General features: G+C 36.8%; 1 protein-coding gene across 1 annotated transcript in view; it reads left to right on the top strand.

Annotated features, from left to right (window-relative positions):
• The window catches only part of adam19a (ADAM metallopeptidase domain 19a), a 101,999-nt gene extending 81,946 nt beyond the window's left edge, over window positions 1-20,053 (top strand). Inside the window, exons 13-23 of the mRNA XM_079866760.1 lie at window positions 845-934; window positions 1,563-1,758; window positions 3,540-3,648; window positions 4,009-4,213; window positions 4,379-4,456; window positions 7,309-7,417; window positions 9,462-9,603; window positions 14,063-14,156; window positions 15,008-15,259; window positions 15,440-15,621; window positions 19,407-20,053. Coding sequence (XP_079722886.1) covers window positions 845-934; window positions 1,563-1,758; window positions 3,540-3,648; window positions 4,009-4,213; window positions 4,379-4,456; window positions 7,309-7,417; window positions 9,462-9,603; window positions 14,063-14,156; window positions 15,008-15,259; window positions 15,440-15,621; window positions 19,407-19,458 — 1,509 coding nt within the window. The 3' untranslated portion in view covers window positions 19,459-20,053. The remainder of the gene's footprint in view (window positions 1-844; window positions 935-1,562; window positions 1,759-3,539; window positions 3,649-4,008; window positions 4,214-4,378; window positions 4,457-7,308; window positions 7,418-9,461; window positions 9,604-14,062; window positions 14,157-15,007; window positions 15,260-15,439; window positions 15,622-19,406) is intronic.
• The last annotated feature ends 4,876 nt before the right edge of the window (window positions 20,054-24,929 follow it).

Below are 24,929 nucleotides of genomic sequence, written 5' to 3'. Positions count from 1 at the left end.
TATAGTGTGATAATCATAGCTGTCAGTCGCACTTGATGCTCTGAAACCTTATCAAGCAGAATAGAGGTTGATGTGTGTGCTTTTATGTGACTGAGAAATGATATGCATACAGTTTTTTAACAAAACAGGTCTAAAAACTTGGTAAAGGCACTGCATAAGTGTGTGTGTGTGTGTGTGTGTGTGTGTGTGTGTGTGTGTGTGTGTGTGTGTGTGTGTGTGTGTGTGTGTGTGTGTGTGTGTGTGTGTGTGTGTGTGTGTGTGTGTGTGTGACAGAGCTTATATGTGTTGTGACCGTTTCCTCTTCATTAAACACCCTAAAAACACCACACACACTTCCTCCCCTTCCTCTATTCATTTTCAGCTGTACGGTATAATTATTGTCCGTCAGACGCCTCCACACTGTATATATCAGTATCATACATGTCAAACATTTTAATATGCATCTGACATCCTGTGCAGTTTCTCGTCTCCATTTATTATTTTCCACACTTTAATCATAGCATACAAGCTGGCACCGTGTGTGTGTGTGTATATTTACATATTTATATATATAGTACCGGCATTTCTGAATGGGCTGAGGCTGGGATTTAGTGAGTTTGAAGTGAACGTATTTGATGAACGTATATTATGTGCAGAGAGCATTCACTCAATATTAGAGGCTTTTAGAGGCTTTTGCATCAGAGGTCTTCATATATATATATATATATATATATATATATATATATATATATATATATTCAGTGTGTGTTTTCACAACTTTCTCCAAGTGGTTGACCATGTAAGTTGAGAGCCATATGTTGATTTGCTTGGGTAGCGTTTTCTATCTGTTTTCTATCTCCCACAGGAGTGCACCAATGATTGCTGCAACCCCAGCAATTGCACTTTGAAGGTAGATGCACAGTGTGCCCACGGGGTCTGCTGTGAGGACTGCAAGGTGCCTAACTATTTATCTGTCTATTTATCTATTTATTTATTTATTTATTTATTTATTTCTCTCCCACTGCTTCCTTCTCTCACTCCATCTCTGGTCTGACTTTCACTTAATGCGTTTCATACAAGTGTTCAAGGTTTAGCGGGTTAGCCTGGCCCTATTAACCCCTGCTGGTAGAGGTCAGAACCACCATCTGGCAACAAAAAGCATCTTTCTCAATTGACGCCATAGCAAATTAGCTGTATATTCTGAAGAAATTACATTTTGGCAAGCAATATACGTATGTATTGAAACGACATTGAAACGTGGCAGGATGAAAAGTTGCAATAAAAGTGCAGTAAGTGCAACAGTTTTTGATTTAGACAAATTCACCCTATAACCTGAAAACTTAGAGAAAACATTAATTGTTCTAAGGAGGCAAGGTATAGATTGGCCAGGGTCAGATTTATTTATTTATTTATTTAATACTTTTTGCTCAGAATAGTGAAGGCCTTGACTGTGTTTCCTCTTTCTGAGATGTACCAGCTGCCACAGTTTCAAATCCACTTTGTTCTCTGTAGTTTGCCCACCACCTGCTCTCTTTTACTTTCATCAAAGTCCTCAGTCTCCTTATCATGCACTCTGCCCACAGTTGAAGCAGGCCGGCACCATGTGCCGCGGACCAGCCGGAGCCTGTGATCTGCCGGAATATTGCACGGGAGGTTCGCCCTACTGCCCCTCTAACGTTTACATCCTGGATGGGTCATCATGTCAGCATGGTCATGCCTACTGCTATAATGGCATGTGTCTGACCCATGAACAGCAATGCCTGCAGCTGTGGGGTTACGGTAAGATTCATGCTGGCTGAGAGTGCCTTTAGTTTGCAAGGAAATTTTATTTGTAGCATCCAGTTCAAGAGTTATTATGTTTTCAAGGGATGAATCAGTTCAAATTAAGGCCCTGTTTACACTAGTGTATTTTCGTTTTAAAACGGCGTTTTAGAATGAAAACGATCCTCGTCTACACTGGCGTTTCCACTGCGTTTCAGGAACAATCGCATGTCAAATGACGTAAGGTTGCCAACTGTCCCGTATTAGCTGGGACGTCCCTTAAATTGGGGCTAATTGATTTGTCCCATACATGACCTCCCTTGTCCTGTTTATTGACTACTCTAACCAATGACTGATACAACAGCAAAAGCAGCAGAGCTGATCACGACACTTGAGAATGATCACAGACACCTGTCGTCATTCAATCACAGCCCCCTCTCACACGCATCAGTATACGTTAAGTAAATGCACCAATTCCTCCACAAAAAAAAAAGAAAATAGGGCAATGTGTGACACTTCGATTTGGCATGTGGAAATACGGATTAAACTGCAAATATGGATAAACCTGCAAAAAATAAAAGATAAAACATAATGTGAAGTAAAAAAGACATGGGTTAAGACCGTCAGCGTTGACTCAACGAAAGCCTTCTGTACTTTATGTTGCTGAGAATTTTCAGTTTCAGTTTCAGGTGAGAATGACTTGAATCAACATGCTTCCACAGAAATGCACAGGAAGACCACACTAGCTAAAGGGGCAAGCAATATCGGTGCATTCTTTGGGGCAGCTACTGTGGAAACTGACAAAATGAAGTGAAGCCTCGTACGTGTTTCACACTGTCAACCATGGACTCCCTTATTTTCCTCTAAAGAACCATGATTGTCCCTATTTTCCTTTCCAGAAGTTGGCAACCCAGGCGGCTCTAGGCTATGTTTCCCAAAAGCTTTGTGAGGCTAAGTTGATCATAGAACAATAGCCACCAATGGTCTCTACGATCAACTAAGGCTTACAATGCTTTTTGGAAACGCAGCCCTGGTCTGTGGTCGTGTTACGGTAGCGTAATGTGGCCAGTCATGCCTTCGCTTTCAAAAGTCTCTGTTTTGGTCCATTTACACTGAAACGCAACCCTGGAGTTTTCAATCTAAAATGGGGTCTGCAGTCGACAGGCGTAACCGTAGCAAAAGTTATGCGTTTTAAAACGAAAACCCACTAGTGTAAACATGCAGGGCCTGAGATTGTTGTTAGATTTTGGTATAAAAACATGGAAATATGTTAACAACAATGTTACAATAAGAACAAAGTTTTTGAATCCCAACTGGCCTTTTCAGTCTTAAGTCAGCATTAGTGATCAAATACTGCTTGATGTTGATTATTTAGTGAGAGCTCATGGCATTTGGCTATACACCTCCCGTGTGTTCTGGGCTCATGTCCAGTCAGGCTCTTTGGCTGTCAAACTAACACACATCACAGCAGATGTACTTTGTCATTTGTGGGGCGAGGGGTTGTTGACATGTTTGATGTTCACTGGGTCTAAAAGATATTATCATATTCACAATTTTTAATTGAGCAGTTATTGTTTTATTGGATTATTTGTACACGGTGCATTGTAGAATGTATCATAAAAACTTTTGGTCACTTGAAACCTAAAACTTAATCTTGAATCTAATAATATTATCACTAATCAAATATTAGCTAGTGGCATGAAGCCAGCCAACCCATGTTCACACTATGGGTCTGTTTGAGTCCCTGAATGTAATTGACATTTCTCCAAGGTAACATAAGTTTAACTAAATTTGTCCAGGTGCGCAGCCGGCGCATGACGCCTGTTTTCAGGATGTGAACGCTGCGGGCAATGCCTTTGGAAACTGCGGCAAGGACAGTCATGGCAACTACATGAAGTGTGAGAAAAGGTGAAGTGCTATTTCAGTTTTTCGACCAGCCATATAAGCAATATATGGTTTCTTTCAAAGAACTTACTGACCTGAAGTGAAGTGGAATATGCATTTTTTTTTTTTTTATAGCAATTTGGGCTACACTACAGCACTGCAGACTCAGCAGTTATGAACTTTTACAAACTTTTTCAAACAAGACTTTTTTTTTCGGATTATTCATCATTCTCATAACATAACAATATGATTTTAAGATGAGGTTTTTTTTTATCATACTATTATCTAATTTCCCATGGCTGAATTTATGCTGAAATGGCTGTGAGCAAAGATACCTACAGTAGTGATCTCTCATGATATATCGCATATAAAATCTCCCAACAGTGATGCCAAATGCGGTAAGATACAGTGCCACAGTGCTGCCAAGAAACCAAAGGGCACAAATGCTGTGTCCATAGACACCACCATCCGTACAGACGGCATTGAGGTAAAGTGCCGGGGCACCTATGTGTACAGCACCCAAGATGGACAGGGCGATCTTCCTGACCCGGGACTGGTCATGACAGGCACCAAGTGTGAAAAGGGCAAGGCAAGGTTTTTTTAAGCTGTATATTTAATATTTAACTGAGCAATTTATTAAACAAAATCTATACTATTAAATGGCCATTTGTGTCTCCACTTAATGTGTTAAAAAAGCATGTATTTTATGTTTTTCATTGAAGGGTCGATGTATTCTATTTTTACTTGCCTTCAGGTGTGCAAAGATCGCAGATGTCAAAATGCCTCTTTCACTGAGTTAGAAACCTGCATCGCCCGTTGCCATGGGCATGGGGTAAGGGATCATATATAGTTCTTTCTTCTGAATTCTGTGTGAGCCTGATGATGACCTACACCAAATCATCAATGTTCATCTCGGGTTCAGCGTAGATAATGTAAATGGACACGGTTTTTCAAAAGCAGAGAGCATGTACAATGTTGAAATTGCACAAGACTTGATTCAGAGAATATATTTTTTATGTTTAGATATTTATACATCTTTTTCTTGTTTTAAGCATACATAAAAAAAATTAGTAAATCTTCAGTTTATGTCTAAAATAATAAAATGTTGCAAATGGATATTATAAATATACAATGTACTCCAGGGTACATAGAAAAACAGTCTTTTTTGTCAATTTTGCTTCATTTGCTTATCTTGTTTTGAGCATGTTTAGATATTTGTACTAGAAAGTTTGGACTAAAAATACTTTTTTGCAGTGTAACAATATTTATTATTTAACATTTGATGCTAGCATTTTTTTTTATGAATCATACAAATATTTGTCCTAAATTATGGCTAAATAAAAGCTGCCTTAGTATTCCTTCTCACTCTGAGTTCCTCTTTAACCCAGACTGACTCATTGTGGATTTCACACTTCTAAATCCTTTAAACCGCCCTCTGGGTCGCTCATATCCTGACACATACTGCCTCTAATAAAAAATCAACGCTTTTCTTATATTAGCTGAGCTATAGCATTTGATTTGTGTATTTTCTGGTCAAATAGTCTTAAACAGCCTTCAAGCCGTATAAACTCTAAATTCTGTCTTTCTTAATCCATTTGCCCTCCCTCTGTCTCTCTCTTTTGTCAGCTTTTCTTTTATTTCTTGCTTATTTACCCAGTCGCTTTTCAAAAGGGCAGCTAAATACAACAGGTCTTTGAGGGGAGATTAGAGATTCAGAAAGTGCTTTTTTATTATTCATTTGCATTATCGTTTGATTCATATTGATTGAATGGTTTAGGGAAGTGTGGATGGAGAATAAAGTGAGTGATCTTGGTATTTGCACACAGCACATTTTCTTTCCTTTCCACTGTTCCTGTCTTGCCTCTGGGTTAGATTGAAGCGTGTAAAATATTCTATGTTAAAAGAAATTCCATTAAGATGAAAGGCGGTATATTCTCTATTTGCCCTATACTCTTAAAAGACGTGACGAAAAACGATCCCTGCAATTGCAGAAATAAAAGTGAGGATAGGTAAATGGCAGCATATGATTAAACAATCTAAAACTTACTGAAGTTTATTACAAACTTACAAATATATATTAAGACCAAACTATTGTGAACAGTTGTTAGTGGTGTATAGCTCACTCAAAAATGGGTGGATTGTAATTGACAGGATTTTATAAATGAGTAACCTGGGCATCCTTGTTTTCATCCTTGTGTAAAGTCATAAGGTTTAGACATGAAGGCGAGTGAATGATAAAAGGATTTCCATTTATGTAGGATGAACTATTCCTTTAAAAGTGAAGTATGTAAGATTTTTTATGTTAAAATACATTCTCTTAACCCAGTTTATTGTTCATTGACTACTATTAGTATGCAATTTTCTGTGTTTATCTCCCCCAAAAGTGTAAACATTAAGCCCCCCAGGCACCATCAAAACATTGAGAGTGGTCCACTCAGATCCATCAGTCTCTTTCCAGCTGAACCTATAGCGAGAGTTTGGGCTCTATAGCGTGGCTACTAGAGGGTGTTTAGCTGGAGTGGGACCATGTCTGATGGGTTATATGGGACCCAGATAGTTGGCATTGGTTACAGAAGTGTGAGCCAAAATTTGCTGCATTTAGACATTCAAAGTACTAACAAGTCATGATCACGTCAAAGCGAATGTGGTATTGCAATGCTACTTGGTACAGTGGGCGCTTCAATACAACATTATCATGCACCCATTCATAAAGACAAATGCACCAGTTTAGAATGTTTACAGGGTAGACAGCCTCAAACAGTTGTAAAACATCATGTCAAAAATGCGCTTGTGTTACATCAGGCAAGGCAGGTGAAGGTTGGATCTGACAGCAGCTACATCGCTAAATCGGAAGTAGACAATTTCATAATGCTTTTTCTGCAAATTACACTTTTATATGGATAATGTTTTCAAAACATTATCAAAACATTGCAATAGTGAGTGGGCATTGATACTGTTTCCTATGCAGTGACGTTGGCCAATCATAACAGTGGCCGTTTAGTGACTAGCTTTAAAGCAACCGCCCCTTAAAATGGATAATTTCAGATGAAGGGTCAGAATGAAGGTGAATTTTTTCAATTAACGTAAGTAAACCTCAAGGGACATATTAAAATAAAATTAAAAAACCCATGTCATGACCCCTTTAAATACACAGGACTTAATGACAAACTTAACCAGAACCAGGTGTGCAACATAATTAGTCACCATGACAACAAATAAACAAGCAGTTACATGGGAAACAGGAACAGAACACAGGAAAACAATGTGATACAAACTAAGAGTCCATGAAAACAGAACATGACAGCCTGACAGCCTGGTGCTGATACAGTATGTTATATGGGTTTGTTATAAGCGAGACGCTCGTGTTCGCTCTAGACAGTCTATATTAGTATTCCTAATACGTCTGACCTTTAGAAGTAGCCTAACTTCACCCGTTGAGATATCCTTCACTTCACCCGTGAGAGCTGTTTGAGATTTTTTAGTTGTGGGAGGCACGACGTACGAAATGGGTGTTTGCAAGGTAGTTTGAAAATATGCTTTATTTTTGAAATTCCGCTAGCTGCCACTAGTGTCGCAGAAACGACACACTTTACCTTCAAAAAGGCATGGCAAAGTTACACCCAAACCTTCCAGATAGAAATTCCCATTCGCCCTAATTCTTATGTCATTTTGTTTTGCATGCAGTTGTGTAACAGCAATGGGAACTGCCACTGTAACCGTGGATGGGCTCCCCCCTTCTGTGAGAAACCAGGACTCGGGGGAAGTGTGGACAGTGGACCTGTGCAGTATGACAGTGAGTTCACCTTCAGCTTTCAGTGCACATGTGCCTCTCCTTATTTCTCTTCTATTCTTTAATCCATCTCATAGATAGATTTATCTGAGATTGTATCACTCGGGTGCTTTCTCCCTCTTTCTCTCTTTCCCTTTCTTCCTCACACCTCTTATCAGATGTCACCATGACCATTAATCTCTACCGTTCAGGTTTTCTTCACAGAACTTAGGACAATGATATCTTTGCTGTGTTGAAGCATTTCAAGAGCTTTTAAGAATTTCTGAATGCATTACTCATTTCATTTAATATATGACTGTATCTGCTACTTCCTGCTCTTCTTTTTTTAAAAAGGATTTGAAACAGTATGAAATATGCTAAATATTTCAATCAGTAGTAATGCTGTCACTTAACCCGCTACCATTCAAAAGTTTGGGGCCATTAAAAAAAAAAAAAAAAAATTAATACTTTTATTAAGCAAAGATATTAGGGATGCACCAATACCAGTATCGGTATTGGGCCCGATACTGCACTCGTGTACTCGTACTCATTCAAATGCTCCAATACCAACAACCGATACCCCGCAGCATGTGTATAGTGTTTGTGTTTAGACAAAGAAACACAGACAACAGAGAGTATTGTGGGGATAAAAGAGAAGACTGTCTATAAAGTAAATGTATCTAATTAGTGGAATATTAAACAAAATATAGTAATGCCTATATAGCTGTGAACTTTTATGTGATTTATGTATAACGAGCGGTTCCCAACATTATAATAGGATGTTTGCTGGTCAACAAGTTTTATGAACACAAACATCCAAAGTGCGCGTCCAGAAAACCTTGTTGAATTTGAATGCTGAATTGAATTCTTTCTTGTCTTGCGCTTGAATAAACGAATTCACACAAAATTATGTAAAAACGCCTGTCTTGGCGAGTATCCTAGTAAACATAGTTGATTAAATCTTAAATGAACATAGACAGTTGAGTAAAATGTGTAACAGTATATTGATCCATGCATTCGGTCTTAAAGGGACAGCAGCCTAATGAACCTGCTGCTGTGTTTTAATGTTAACTAAACAACAAAGGAGAAAGAAGCCACTCATTGCTTTTGACTGAATAACTTTTGTAACTTTATAAAGATCCATCTATATTTAATTTATAACTCTACTACACCCTTGTCTCATTTAGTATACGCAGTTCTATGAATATGCAAATTAGCCCCACCTCTACTCACTCACACCAGTTCAGAGATCCACACGTTTATGATCACACGTTGACGTGATTGGTTACAAGGTAGTTTGTGACATCAGAAACACCAGCGATTTCAAACCTTTTTTTTTTGAGACTGTCTTTGGTTCACTGCAGTTTTAAGGAGAAAATACTCAGCAATGGTGTTGACTGATGAATTTGCACATGGTTTCTCTTAAAGCATATTAAAAACACCACATAGACAAATAAACAACATTAAAAGCTTGATTTTCACCACAAGATACTGTAAGATACTGTATATTTAAATAGAAAACAGCTATTTTAAATTGTAATAATATTTCACAAAATTTCTGTTTTACTGTATTTTTGATCAAATAAATGCAGCATTGGACAGCATGAGAGACTTCTTTCAAAAATCTTACAATATATTTTTTTTGCATTTAAATATGTGTATAAATGGCTTATTTTTTGGCAATCTGGTAACATAATAAGTAAAGTTCAAATTTAAAATCACAGCTAATAATCCTTCATGTTCATGAGTCACACTGAAAATAGAACGTCAAATTGCATTGCATTGCGGAAGAGAGAATTTTCTGGTTGTGTGCTGCACATTTTAGAAATGCAGTAAGCCAGTTGGTTATTCTATTCATATGCTAGATGCTGCTTTAAAGTAGTATAGTAGAGACAGTAGTATGGTAGTTTGCTATTCTGGACATAGCCATAGAAATTGTTATAGTAGAGTGAATGCAGTGCACACCAGATCTATTATTCAGAGTGGCAGATATTTGGCAAGCACTTCTCATTGTGTTTGCTGTTGACCGTTGTCTAACAGTCATTGTATGTTCTATATCTGTCCTCAGGTCAGATGGGATTGGTTGTTGGGCTGCTCTTTGCTTTTCTAGTGCTTCTCCCTGCTGTACTTATTGCCTTCTACTGCATCAGGATAAAAAGCTCCTACTACCACAAGTGGAGAACACAGAGAGAGAAGAGCAAAGCCAGCAGGTATTACTGTTGAAACACACACACACACACACACACACACACACACTTATACAGTGTAATTACAAAAATGGGTTCATAGAAGTTCAAATGGATTAATAACAGAAAGCTAAAAAAAAAAATCTGTTTATACAGTAAGTACTCAGACCCTGTATCAAGCTCAATCTGTACTATTTCTTTTGATCATCTTTAGAATTTAGTCCCATTATACAAATTCATTTGATTGGACATGATTTTAGAACCTGTTTGTGTTTGTACCGCACAGCAGAGAAAAACCTCCAAAAATGTCTTTGAAGTTTTAAAAGAACTTAGTTCTTTGAAATTGCATCCATAAAAAAACATGCCTGGTCATTCAAGGTTGCTAGAGGTGGCCTTCGGTGTCATCAGATGGAAGAAGTTTTGAGCCATTCATCCTGCAACTGGCTGTTTAGGTAAATTGGGTATTTGGTTCCAGGAGGGACCCATTGAATTCACGCTGTGAGTGAGAGAATAACTGAACCGAAGTGAGCAATTTCGATGGCATTGACTAGTACCACCTGTGGCATGCTGAGTGATTCTTCATGCAGAGTTGTGGAGTGACTGATTCCTAGATTTTTTTATTTATTCAATTCTTAGAAATAAAAGCGATAACAGCATATTCTAAAATTCTTTCTTCAAGCTCATTCGTCTTATTCAAGGATATTTCTCTCAGATAAAAAAAACTGCCTCCACTTGTGGAGCCCTGTGATTGTGTGGCTGTTCCAATATCTAATATCAAAATGTCTTTTTTCCAGATGAATAACTCACTTCAGGTGAGTAGGCACATTCCTCGGGAGACATTCCTTTAAATCATGTTTTGCTTTGATTGAAGCAAGACTTGAATTGCTTTTTTTAGATCAGCTATTGATGTTATGCCCAAATAAGTGAAGAAAAAACAATCATACGCTACTCTATTTGGATGACAGAAATAGACATTTAAAAGAATATTTAGAATGAACACACTGATTTTAACTACAAAAATAGAACATAGTAGAAAATAAAAAAAATTCTATGGAATGCACTTAGCTTTTACTTTGGGGTCAGTATAAATGGGCTCTCGAGCTAAGGTTGATGGGAAATGGGATCAAAACACTTTCCGTCCTCTCTGATAGAAATCATTCTTTTGGGAATCTTCTTTTTAAGCAATATAGATGTCATGGCTTTTGTGATTGGAGTTCTTCTCTGGAACTGCAGTTCAAAATTCAGTTGGAAAACCATCCATTCCCGAGGCTTTGCCACTCTTCAGCTGATTAATGCCATTATAATAGAAGCCATATTTCTTCAGCAGATATTGGTTTTTCAAGAATGTCCTCATCATTCCTATATCCAATATCTAAATTCCTCTGTTCAAGAAGCTGCTCATACCACTGACTTGTTAGATTATACATTTTGGAAAAAAAGGTGAATTGGTCAATCTTTCTTTGATCCGTAACACATTTCTTCTCTCAAACCAAGCTGCCAAATCCACTTTGAAGATAATTTCTTGCTTTATGTATATATTTTTTTTCTTTTTCTGAATACGGTGGTCATGTATTTCTGCTCTGTTGAAGACAAGAACCCCTTCTACTCATTCACACAATTAAGAATAATATCTGGCCCATTGTATAATATTTCCTCAATGGTTCTCCCTGCCCTTATCTATAGCCAAGTTTTTTTTTTTTGTTTGTTTGTTTTCCTTTCTTTTTTTTTAATCGATTTCAAACACTATCAGTCTATGTTTCAATGTTTCAAACGATTGTTTTGTGACCTGCTTATAACAGTAGCTGCTTTACAGAGGCAGTGCTAGAGAACCCTGTCTTTCATCTCAGCCAGCTAAAAATCTGTGATTAGTTCAGCTGTCAGCATCCTTTGAAATCTAATTATGTGATCTCTCTTCACATTTGCTGTAGTGAGATAACTGAGGATACTTCACTCTGAATTTTCCCCTTACCAGTCGTTAAAAACAGAGTTATTCACATTAGGTGCAGTATTATGCTTTCTTCTAGTCAGTGGTTTTGCTTGGCACGGAGCGATTCCCAGCACTTTCTGCTCATCTGAACTTTCTCAGTTCCAGTTAATTCACTCTGGGCTCTCTCATTGCCAGTGAAAAAAAAAAAAAGAAAAAAGTTGTCAGTTAAGCAAGATTTTGCACATAAATGGTTAGTTTAGAAATTTCTGTCATCATTTACTCACCCTCATGTTGTTCCAAACCTGTATGTCAGTGGTCACCAAAACTGTTTAGTTACCAACATTCTTCAAAATATCTTCTTTAATGTTCCACAGAATGAAGAAAGATTTGAACTCATGATTTGAAACGATATGAGGATGAATAAATGATGGCAGAATTTTCATTTTTGGGTGAACTTTCCCTTTAAGTTAATTCATGTAAGACTTGAAATTCCATCTCTCCTGCTGCTCTAAAATTTAGATGTGAAACAGATTTAACCATGTCCATCTGTTTCACATCTGTGTCAGTTACGAAAAAAAACAAAAAACAGAGGTCTAACACTTCCGAACTTTTACTAAGCTTCTAATATGGCGTACTGAATGTTAGCTGATGATGGAACAGGCACGATTGCAGTTCATTATGTATTTTGGGAACTAATCTAAATTCAGAAAGAATAATTGTTTGTGCATACTCAATGTTGGAAAGCATTTTTTTCTTATATTCTAATTTTCTTGTGTAATTTTTGATTAAGTCATCATTCTTACTTTAAGAACTGGGGCCGTATTCACAAAGAATTTTTATCTTACCACTAGGAGTACTCCTAAATCGCACTAAAAGATTTTAGCTAGGAGTTTTCTCTTAAAAGTTATTCACAACGCCTTTCAGACCTACTCTTAGTAAAGAAAAATGACAACTCCTAAACTAAGAGTGAGTCTTCGTTGCTATGGATGACATCATTACTCATGCACGAGCTTGACTGAAATGACCACCTTGATTGGCTGATGATTGTAACGCGGGAATGATTCCAAACACCTCCCCTACGATGATGAGTGACAGGTGACAGGTCTGAGAATGCGTGCGCTACACAAGTAGTGCGAAGGACGGAAGATGATGAATAACTGAATAAATAGCCTAAATGAATAAAGAGTAAGGCAAAACAAATAGCCTAGTAGCCTAATGAAACATATGGATTGATGCAATATCTTTGAAACATTGTTGAATTAATCTGTCACTATATGCCTATATGAGAAGAACATTTTAATTTGATTCACAATGAAACTTTATAATTAGTTTACATGCAATGAGTAGCCTAGTTTTGGTTGTTGTTGGTGGCGTTATTGCATCCCTAGTTATGCCTACAATGCAAAATTGTTCCTCGCGATTGGAAGCTCCTGTAGCCGCCGCATACGCATTTCAAAACATCGCAACGTGAAATGCCACAAAAGCGGTTTGTGAATAGGTCTTAGTGAGTTAGGAGTCCTCTCGACTTCTTTTAAGCTGTCCCAGACTTAGGTGCTACTTTTAGGGCTAAAGTGCTTCGTGAATTACTCTTAGTGAAAAAAATTAGGAGTCCTAAAGTTAGGAGTGACACGCCCATTATTTTTAGGAGTTGCTCCTAAATTCGCCAGTTAGGAGCTACTTTTAGCCTTAAAATTCTTTGTGAATACGGCCCCTGATCATTTAACCTGATAAAGAACTGCTTGTAAGAATTAAATAATGTGTAACAGCACAAAGCACCATAAGCATATTTGACTACTATGAGCCACAGTAAGTGCAGCTGCAGTGAAACAATGCTGAGGGAGTTATTCTCAGCAACAGGCTTTAGGACTGGCAGGCAACACAACAGAGGTTGAATAGAGCCAAAAATAGAGTGATCCTTGAAGAAAACCTGCACACAACCTCTATCAAGAGAAAAGATTCTTCATTCAGTGTCAGAATGGCCTGGAGCACAAAGCCAAGATGATACTTGAATGGCTTTAGGACAAATAATGTCCTTGAGAATCCCAGCTAAAACGACGCCATAGAAATACTGTGGACAAAGTCAAACCTTTCACAACCAAGCTGACAAGTTTGAGGGGATCTGCAAGGACAAATATGAGAAAGCATCCAGGTGTGCAAAGCTGAGAGAATCACACCTAAGAACACCTCCTGCTGTCATCACTGCCACACGGCCCTGAATACTAATCCCAATATTAGATTTCAGATTTTTTTCATACATGCATAATAATTCACATGTTCACTTTGTCCTTTTGGTATACTGTCAAATGCAATAAATAATTCAGTCCTGACAAATTCTCTCTAAGGGGTCTGAATGCTTTCTGATGTCTCTGTAGAAACATACACACGTTATCTATTTTTATATAACATGCATATAAACTTATGGTACATTGAAAAAAAAATCTTAAATTAAGTCAATCTTGTGCTGTAACAAACAGAAAACACATTTTTGTTATACATACTGTTCTGAATCAATTTCCTTTAAATCTTCCATAAACGTTTTTTTATATGTGATCTCAGACATGAGGACTCCATCGAAAATGAGAAGAATGGACACTTAAACCATGCTTTCCATTTGAAGGTGGTGGGACCATCCAGAAATGCTAACCTTAAGGTATGGACACTTTAATTTCATGTTATAGATGAGGTCACATTCATTTATAATCTTTAATGAGAATTATTACATTAATATGTACTGTATACTACCATTCAAAAGTTTGGGGTTAGTAAGATTTTTAAATGTTTTTTAAAAGAAATATCTTATGCTCACTGAGGCTACAGTAAAAATAGTAATATTGTGAAATGTCAATTTTAATGAACTGTTTTCTATTTCAATATAAAATGTCATTTATTCCTTTGATGGCAAATCGACGAATTTTCAGCATCATTACTCCAGTCTTCAGTGTGATGTGATCCTTCAGAAATCATTCTAATATGATGAGTTGGTGCTCAAGTAACTTATTATTATCAATGTTGAAAACAAAGTACATTTTGTTTTCAGGATTCTTTGATGAATAGCATTTATATATATATATATATATATATATATATATATATATATATATATATATATATATATATATATATATATATATATATATATATATATACACAGTAACATTATAAATGTTTTTACTGTCACTTGATCAATGTAATGCATCCTTGCTATTATTAGTATTCATTTCTAAAAAAATAAATAAATAAATGAATAAAAAGTTTGGTATGGTTATTATGAAAAGTATAATAAAGCATTATTTAGAGATAACAGCCTTATGAAGATGCAATATCTGTTTAAAATGCCTTTTATGACCCCGATGACCTCTATCAAGGCATTAGTTCATTGCATTTGTGCAGTCATTTTGATATTTTGTGATGGGGTTTATGTTTCATTAATGACGATTTAATATATTAAAATTTTCAAATCATATCACCATTAACCCGTCACTTTCCTTTTTACCTCTCAAGCTACCTCACACCAGTAAGGAGGTGCTTCCTCTGAGGCCAAACCCAGCCTCCAACGGTACTCAGCCAGTCAATATTGTCCGTCCTCTCCGACCGGCTCCGTCGCCATCCCTGAGCAGCGTCAAAGGACCTCGACCTCCTCCGCCTATCAGCAATCCGCCCAACTCACCCAGCACACCAAAATCTGTAGCCTCACCTCAGAAACTCAGTCCTCCCAAGAAGCCTCTGCCCCTCAACCCTACACGTACACCACTGGTGAGAGTTCAGGGTCCTCAAATTCTTTGGTTTGATCAAAATCACTGTGGGAGCCAAAGTGGGTCGCAATCTCATCTTATAAACTATATAAACCCTGTTATCTGTATTGAAACCCTGTCAGAAATCCTAAACGAAGCACACCTCAATTTCTTATTGACTTCTCTTTCCTTTCTCATACAGATGGTATCAGAAAAACAGTCTAGACCTCCGTCCACACCCCCACATAGGCCTCTTCCGCTCAGCCCTGCTCGTGGAGCACAGCCCAAACCCTCCGGTGGGGGGCTCATGGTGATGATGCCCCCTGCAATCAGCCCCAAGCCTGTGGGAAAGGTCACTGCCGTTCCCCCTTTGAAAGTATTCCGGTAAGTAAACACATCAAAAGTTCTTCAAGTGAGGACGAGAACATTTGAAGGGCTTAAATTGGCATGAAATGGAAGTTGCGATAGACTTTTCCTCCCTGTTGTGACGTATAACCGAGTGAAATGGCTTTTCGAAAACATGAGAAGCATTTATGAACCCCTTGTCCAACAACAGACAACATTTAATAACATGCATTTACTTCAAACTCACTTCATAACGACCATGAGCATCCTTCTGTGAGATGATGTGCCTTCTTACACAGAATAAGGCAGTCATGTTTAATCAAAGCGTTTCAATCTTCTGTTTATTCAGCTACAGCGATAGGGATTTCCTGGAATGATGTGCATTATTGTACTTCTGCGGCGGGGCATATTTATCGTGTTTGAATGAGAGGGCCCTCTGGCGTTCAAATGGGGCAGTATTTACTACCAATCAGCCGCACTCCACTGACAAGCTGCACATAAAATAATCGCAGCCTTTGCCAAATCGCGTGCGGTTTTATTGCGATTAATCATTCAGCCCTAAAATAATGATGTGCAAAGATAATTCATTTACACTAAATACTGCAATATTTGGTCACACTTTAGTTTTTAGTTTTAGTTTAAGGTAGTAAAACTAGAGAATTGGACCCTAAAGTGTTTCCCTATATTAAAAAATAATGTTCATTTACATTTTATGGTGAGTTTATCATTAAAATATAGCTGCATGCAGAGATTGCGGGCCACTCCTACTGGTGGCTTTAAAAAAAAAAACTCACGGTGGCCACATATATTTAAGCGGGTAAATTTCAAAGTCTGTTGTATGTGTCTCTCTTTATACTGACTGCTGGTGGCGCTATGACCGTGCACTAAAATATTTACATCTATGTGATCAGCCTCCATGACCAAACCAACTACACCAATTTGATCTAAATCAGACAATGATCTTAGAAGATATCAGACTCTTCCTGTTTCCCTTTTTTGTCATTAATTTAATCCCTCACCTTGGCAATGCTGTTCTAGATATCCGGAATCTGTTTGCAATTTACCATCCTCAATAGCTACATATGCACCTAAATAATCCATTAGAAATTGTACTGATGGCTCAATCGGATTGAAACACAATCCTGTTCCTGGAGATCTGAACTCTAGGTACCCGCAGAGTTCTCCTGAAGTGCTCCTGAAGATCTTAATTAGCTGGTTCACTTGTGTTTGATAAGGGTTGGAGCTGAGGTTTGCAGGAAGGTTGATCTCCAGGAGCAGGATTGGGCATCCCTGTCGCAGTCGATACGATTGAGCTGGTATATTTGGTCAGATTGGATTGGACTGGACCTGAAATAATCTGATCAATAGGAAAAAACTAAGGATGTAGACACTTGAATATGATTATTCAATCAGATTAAAATACCTGTTGTCTTGGCATTGTGTTGAACAAGTTGATGATCACATGACTCCCCCTAGGTCAGGGATGGGCAAACTCGGTCCTGGAGAGCCTCTGTCCTGCAGAATTTTGCTCTAATCAAACACACCTGAACCAGCTAATCAATGTCTTCAGGATTTCTGGGCTGCATCCGGAATCACATACCACCCTACTATATATTAGGTTGAAAAACAGTATGTAACAAAAGAAGTGTGCAAATTCATGGTAGTTATAAAAGAGTTGGCAAAAATTACCCTGATGACTTAATTCTTCCGGTGGCAGTGACTCGACGCAACTGACGCTGGTAGGTCACATGATAATGACAACATGGCGGATGTAGTACATCTAGATGACATTCTTACTACACACACTCATACTATATAGAACATACTTTTTTAGTGGTCGTAAAGTAATTGCTTATTCAAAGTAAGTACCTGTTCGAGAGAGTATGAGATTTCGGACACAGCCCTAAAAAAGCTACAGGCAAGTAAGTTTTATCAGGGTTGGAGCAAAACTCTGCAGGATAGTTACCCTCCAGGACAGGGTTTGCCCATCCCTGCCCTAAGAGGAGTATTATATGTTCACTGCATTTCCTTTTCACAAAATTCCAAAATGACCACATTCCTTTTGGGCGGAGCTAATGAATGTCAGTGCAGAACTTGTTCTGGTCAATGAAAACAATATACTGAGTTTCATAGATGTACATGCATGTATGTACGGTACATGAACCAAGTTTATAGACTACATTAAGGATTCACTGCCTGCGTCATATCTTTTCCACTCGCCATTTGTGACTCATTTTCTAAGCAAAATATGTAAATTGTGACACCATTAGCAGTTGATTGAACAGTTACTCTCCAGTAAGAAAGGCAGCCCTAATTAGTGAGAGTCTTGTCTATCCTAATTATGTGATGCTTTGTTTTTCTTTGCCAAACCAGACGGATCAGAGGCATTGTTAGATTCAAATAAGCATGCTGAACAGTGGGGGGGTGAGTCGTGCGGTTTGGATATTTTATGGGATTCTTTTCACCTCCCTACCTACTCTTGAGCGCAGTAAATATAGGACTGAATTTTTTACTACACATCAAACGTTTGGATGGGTTTTTACTCATTTATATACAGTAGTAGGTTTTATGGGGAATTACACATGCCCCATTGGAATCTCCTAAGCAGCGACATTTTCAAGTTTACATCTTCTTTTCTCTCCTCGAGTCTCCATACCAATGCTAGTGCACTATTAGTTCTCAAAAGCAGCCGTCTAGCACTTATTTTCAGAAATGACTGCACCTACATACATCCAGGCCTCAGTTCTGCTTGTCTCCAGCACTACATGCTCCTCCAATCTAAGAACAACCGCATCTCACAGAGTTTCAGCTTGTGAAGATAAATCTTTTCGCAGCTTCCCAGTGGCTGCGGAAGCTTAGCACTATGTTGTGATAAAAAGACGCATTCATTTTCAACACATAACGGTGAGACTCTGAGGAATCTAATGTGTATACTGAAAACTGCATTTCATTTTGACAGGCTCAACAGGGTATCATATTTAAATCATGTTTTTTTACACAAAAAGAAAGGCATAGTTGGTTTGAAATGATGGTCAACCTGGGAAAGGCCTTCAGTTAACAGTGCAAAGTCTTTATATTGAAGGATCTTGTGAGAAATACGAGATAAACTGAGATAAGCACTGAATAGCATTCCCGCTTTTACAGAAATTTTAATCCTGTAAATCCTCTAGTCAGAATAGTCCATTTAACGAACCTTTAAACACAATTGTTTTATGTTTTGTATATTTAATATATAAGGCTTTTATGGCCCATATAGTACAAAATATGTGAATATGGAGCACATAATTAAGGAGGGGAAAAAAAGAACATTTTATTCAATGGAACTGAGCGATTTGGTGCAAATTCTGTTATTTATATGGCCAAAAAGATTCAATTCTGATAGCTTGCTATATAAATCACATTGTGTGTGCGTGCATGCCTGTATGCGTTATATATATATATATATATATATATATATATATATATATATATATATATATATATATATATATATATATATATATATATATATATATATATATATATATATACAAAAGACACATGTACCACAGCTGGAAGGTGGATGTTAGAATTATAATAAAAGGCCTTTTACTTTTCAAAAAACTATGACCTATTAATTAGAGGGAGGTTGTGTACAACAGGTATAACTTGTTGCCTTAGAAATTCATGTATCATATATGATTCAGTATGCTTTTTAAGGTTAAATAAAGGCCACAGAATCTGACACTTTCACTTTCAAAGTTCTATATAAAGAGTATTGCATCTATTGACAGTGAACCTCAGAGATCTAGATATAACTAGTGTTTGTTTTTTTCCTCTTTCAGGCCTGTTTCAGGACCCAAACCACTCATAGTTCCGTCCCCTTTCCGAAAATGACTCTTGCAGGATTCATTTTGAAAGACTGCAGCCAGCCTATTTGCACTAAATAAAGACCCTTGACGACTGGTACTATATGGAGCTGTCTCACAAGGGATGGAAGAGCATGGTGAGCCGTGGATGAGGCCTCGCAAACCACCGTTCAAATACAGTCGGGCACAGCAGAGATGACGCGGTTTTGCATGAAAACATGCAGACTGAGAAATTTTTGGATAGAACATTACATTGCCAAAAACTCGAATTTTATCACCTTGCAATTTTTTTTTACTTATTTGTTGTTGCGTTTTAATGTAATGCCTCTGTCTTGTTTACATTTTTTTTTTTTTTTTTTGGACTATCATCTATTTGTCAAGTGCCAAAGATGTTGTTTTGTTTAATGCCTTGATTGTTTAATTTGTTGTACTGTTCTGTATGAGATTTTTTTGTTTGGTACATAAAATATGTTATACCTTTTTAGTAATGTTGTTGTGGTTGTCCTCACTCTATTGCAGACTTTACATCAGGTCTCATTCTTTATATTATCAGGTCAATAAAAAAGAAAATTGCAGTGAATGGGTTCTTGAATAATGGAAATTGAATAATGGAAAAAAATGTTAAATAAAAAAAACAACAACTAAAGGTTAAGTGTGTAATTTCAGTGCAAAATTGATAATGCAAAAATAATGACCAACAAGTTTTCCAAACATTCTTAAGTATATCTAAATGGGGTAAGTATCCTTATTACACTTTATTTCGATGGTCCACTTTTGACATTCTACTAACTATAAGTAAGTTTGCAACTACATGTCAACTAACTCATTAGAGTATTAGTTGGCTGTCTGCTTAATGTGCGATAACACTTTATTGTGATGCTCCCCCAACAGACATTCTACTGACTATAAGTGACATTGCAACTTATTTTACTAACCCGAAATCTAAAAACCTAACTGTCTACTAATACTCTAATGATAGTTAGTTGAGATAGTTGCAAACTTACTTATAGTTAGTAGAATGTCTAAAGTGGACCATCGAAATAAAGTGTAGCCCCATTTAGATATACTTAAGAATTTTTGGAAAACTTGTTTGTCGTTATTTTTGCACTATAATGCATAAATGAGGAGTAAAGGTTTATTAAAATAAACTAAAACTGGTTTCCTGAACAAAGACTAAGATTACACTTGGATTAGACAGCTATGAAAATGGAAACCCGTCACTGAAGACTAATTTAGGAGAAGACTGTTACAGCACTGACATTAGTCCATAAATGTGCTTCTGCATAGCCTTGGAAACTCTTCGAAAAATTTCTAAACAGGCTTTATAAGGAAAGATTCATGTGCTGTTTCTGTGAAAGGACTGATAATGTATCTGAGAAATGAACTGCTGGCGTATCTTATCAATCAATGCATTCTCCTAAACTCAGCATAACTTTTACTAAATCATTGTCAGAATGTAATTTTTTTTTTTGTGAATCGTCCAAGTCTATTTTGCAGACATTGCAATTTGATGATTTTGTATGCATATTTCACTTATTTATAATAGAAAAAAGGATGTATAATGTATGAGTTTGTTGATATAAGATACCATTTAAAATGTTTATCGACTGGCCGACCTTCAGCAGAGAGTTTGGCCTTGAAAACCATATTTGAATTTCTTTCTATCACTCTTAAAAAAAATGGTTCTAAACAATACCAAATTAGGGTTCTTCGACTTGTAACAATAGCAGAACCCTTTTTATAAGGTTCCAGAAAAAAACTATGCTTTGAAAGGGCAATATAGGACCTTAATGGTGTTATATAACCTTTTCAACAATATTTATTTTCATTAATATAAGTTTATTGGTATCTTCCTATTATTAATATTATTTGTGTATATTATTTATTAATATTGTTTTTTAGTCCTCTATCTGCCTGGTCTTATTATACAGATGGTGGTCAACCAGAATGAGACTTTTACCGCCGCCGTTCCCGCGGCGGCAAAATTGGGATGTGTATTTGCTGCCTTTTACCGCTGAGTGGCGCTGTAATCACAGACTTTGAAAAGTGTCAGTTTATTCTCTTTATGACGTAATCTGCCGCGGCAGTAATTTGAGCTGAGGTCACAGATAAATTCAAGATAAATATTGTGGTTAAACGAATTCAAATTCATTAAATTTAAACAAAGTAGACACACGTTAACATTGTGTGCCCAGTTTTTCTATAATTTAGAAAGGCTATGTCAATAGGTTACTTGTCATTTTCTTCATGTTATTTTAATGTGTTTGTAGATTTATTAACTGAAACATAACAGTGAAATAACTTAAAATAATTTACCGTGAAATTAAAACATTTTCAGGACTTGCAGCTCCTAACCGATGTAGTCGGTTTAAGCATTCTTTGTTATATTCAGAACTAAATAGCCTTACATGTTACAAACTTTTAAAACAGAGAAAATAGTAAACGTTGGCGATTCAGACGGTAGCTCTGTGGTCAAAGCATTATCAATAGCCTCTCGGAGCTTCAAAGTATCTGAGATCGAATCTCAGTGTAGCCGACAGTGTTTATGTTTTTCCGTTCTTGCACATTTTAAGATATGAATAAAGTGTCGGGACAGTTTATTTATTTAAACAGGGTTGCATCGAGAGTTTATTCCCTTTGTGATGCAAAATAAGAAACACAGAATCTTAGGCCTATTCTTGCAACATTTTAAAAGAAATTGTCAAAGAAATTGCAGCTAAATTAAAAAATTAAAACGGTACAAAACGGAAAAAGTTCAAAGCAACATAAATTAAGAACAGGCGTTTTTCTTTGCCTCTCTCGCGCTGGATATTTTTTTAGTAGGCTAAGTTTGGTCTCCCTCACTGCGCGCGGCGGGTCTTTCTCGAAATTAAGCATTTCAGCGTAAAAAAACACCATACAGCTGATAATACTGTATATGTCGCTGTGTGTCATCCACACAAATCACGCAAGAAAAAACAACAAATAGCTTTTGTTCCTTCAAAGATACAACATGCCTTGCTGAATTCACCTTACAATAAAACGAGGTGGGTCGCCAATAAAAGAGCTCGTATCTGCTAAATTTAAATTGTTTGTGGAAAACCTATACAATCAATAAAACTACAATATATAATTTAATAAGATATAGGGCCTACTGTACATAGGCTATGGACTTTTGGAGATTTTGAGATTAATCCTTAAAAGAATTTTGCCTTTGCCTCATCAGGCTGGCTCCGACACTCTCCATATGAAAGACGGAACATTAACACCTCTGTCCTGCACCCCCACAATAAAGCAAAGTATTGCCTTCTCCAAACCCCCCACAGGCTAGCTGAGTTTGCAAAACAAAACAAAGAGTTTGCCACTCGTCGTGCCAAACAAATTATAAACTTCAATATTTAATTCAAAACAATCTCAAAACGCTTTGTGACATTTTGAAAAGCCGTGGATGCATTACTGCCACTGGAACCATGAACGCAACAGAATACTGGTTCTGATTTTATTGTTTGTCGTTTAAACGTCATATATATGAATTATTATAGGCTACAGAAGTAAAGTCATTGTATAATATTTGTTCCTTAGTGTAAAATGGAAATGCATGGCGATTTTATTTTGTAAATAGGCAAAAAAAAAAGTTTTAGAAGACAAATCTCTCTGCATCAACAATAGACTATAAAATGCATTAATAGGCTAATATAAAAACACCAGTAGTCCAAGTTAGTTCGGGATTCGAACCCGTGTCATCTAAATGATCGTAACGTACGTTCAACCACTCGGCCACTATTCACTCGTTGCGATACGGCCTAACGTTCCAGTGTGTGTTCGCTCACACGAGCGAGAAACGCTCTTCATTCAAATGAACGCGCCGCCGCATTTGTTGAACACTAATTCAACATGCCAGAATAAAACCTGGCTTTAGAACAATGCATAGCGCCACTCGTCGTGGTGTGCCAAAAAATTACAATAATTTAGTTTAATTTATTTCAGTGTTAATGTTTGAGTTAAAAAATCCTCTACAAATTAAATTAACCCAAAGTCGGCTATAAGAGTCCTTTAGGCTATAAAAAAGCAAAGGGCTTACAGTCTTAACATTTAGGCTACTTTGCTTAAATTCGATACATTTATTTTCAGTAGGGCCTAATACATTTGTAGGGATGTAATTTCAGTATGCTTTACCAACGCTATGTATTCAATTAAAGTTCCAAGAGGTCTGGTCTCTATATTTCCTTCCCTGCTGACACTTATATGCAAGTGCACAGCAAAAATCACAACTTGTGCTTGCTGGAACGCAAGTTATTTAAGGTGTCTCAACTGTACACAGTCTACCCTACAGTGTGAATTCGTTACAAGGTTTCATTTAATTACATTAACGTGCAGCAATTTGTACAAATAGAGTCTATAGGCCTACTATACTGTTGTAGCCATTAAATAATCTAATTTAGTATCATATTTGTTAAAATATTATAATGTTGTTTTTTCAATCTATGTTGAATATGAAAAGTGAACAGCACGAGTAAGATAGGATGCATTATATCGAGAGATGGATATGGAGTGGGTCAGACATGATTTTGACCACTTCATTAAGTTTTGTTTAGTAGAAACCTTTTTTTAAAGTGAATTTCGTTTTCTATAAATTGTATCTTAATTTTAATCATTTTTTCATCACCCAATTGTCTGGATTCAATAAGTAAGAGAAGCAAACAGACACTAATCATAGAGGCGCCCGTGAGGTCACTTGCATTGCACGTCAGCTGGAGCGCATCTCATCCTCCTAACTTAACGAAACTCAGCGTATGCCTCACACAGACATGATAAATACATCAAATACACAAAGCTTGAAATGTCTTCAAACGAAATAATTCAAAACGAAAAAGAAAAAGGCTACTCTCTGATTATGTCTTTGTGCATTTCTCTCTAGGTGCGTTCACTACAAATATGGCGATCGTCAACTTCATCTTTGCAGTCGACACTGTCAGAAAACACTAGTTCATCGATAAAAAATCATATGAAGACAAGGCATATATTAAGTTATTTTAGCTGTTATGAGAAAAATAAATCTAACAAAACCTAAAATCTAAATCTAATAAATAAAAAAAAAAAATATTAACGCCAATTCAACATGCCAGAATAAAACCTGATTTTTGAACAATGCGTAACGCCACTCGGCCTGGTGTGCCAAAACACTACATTTTAAACTTCAATGTTTAATTCAAAACAATCTCAAAACGCGTTGTGAATTTTTTTTAAAGCCTAGCCTATACATTAAGGGCATTGAAACCAGGATCTTAACTAAAACGTGTTCCGCGTAATCTCTCAAAAATTATGCCACACTACTCCATGTAATTTTTTTTTTTTTTTAAGGACTGCTTTTGAAATCACTATAAATTGTATCGCTCACGAGAGCTCTTCGTTTATCTAATTCCTCAATAGAATAGTAAAAATATTCAGCGTCATTGCTCCTAACATCGTCTCTATTTTTAACTTTTGATTCTATTTTTTCAGCTGTAAAATTGATTCTAT

This window comes from Squalius cephalus (genome assembly GCF_949319135.1).
Source record: "Squalius cephalus genome assembly, chromosome: 3".
NCBI classification, from domain to species: domain Eukaryota; kingdom Metazoa; phylum Chordata; class Actinopteri; order Cypriniformes; family Leuciscidae; genus Squalius; species Squalius cephalus.
Note: the sequence above shows the minus strand (reverse complement) of the source record. Positions and strands in the feature narration are given on the sequence as shown.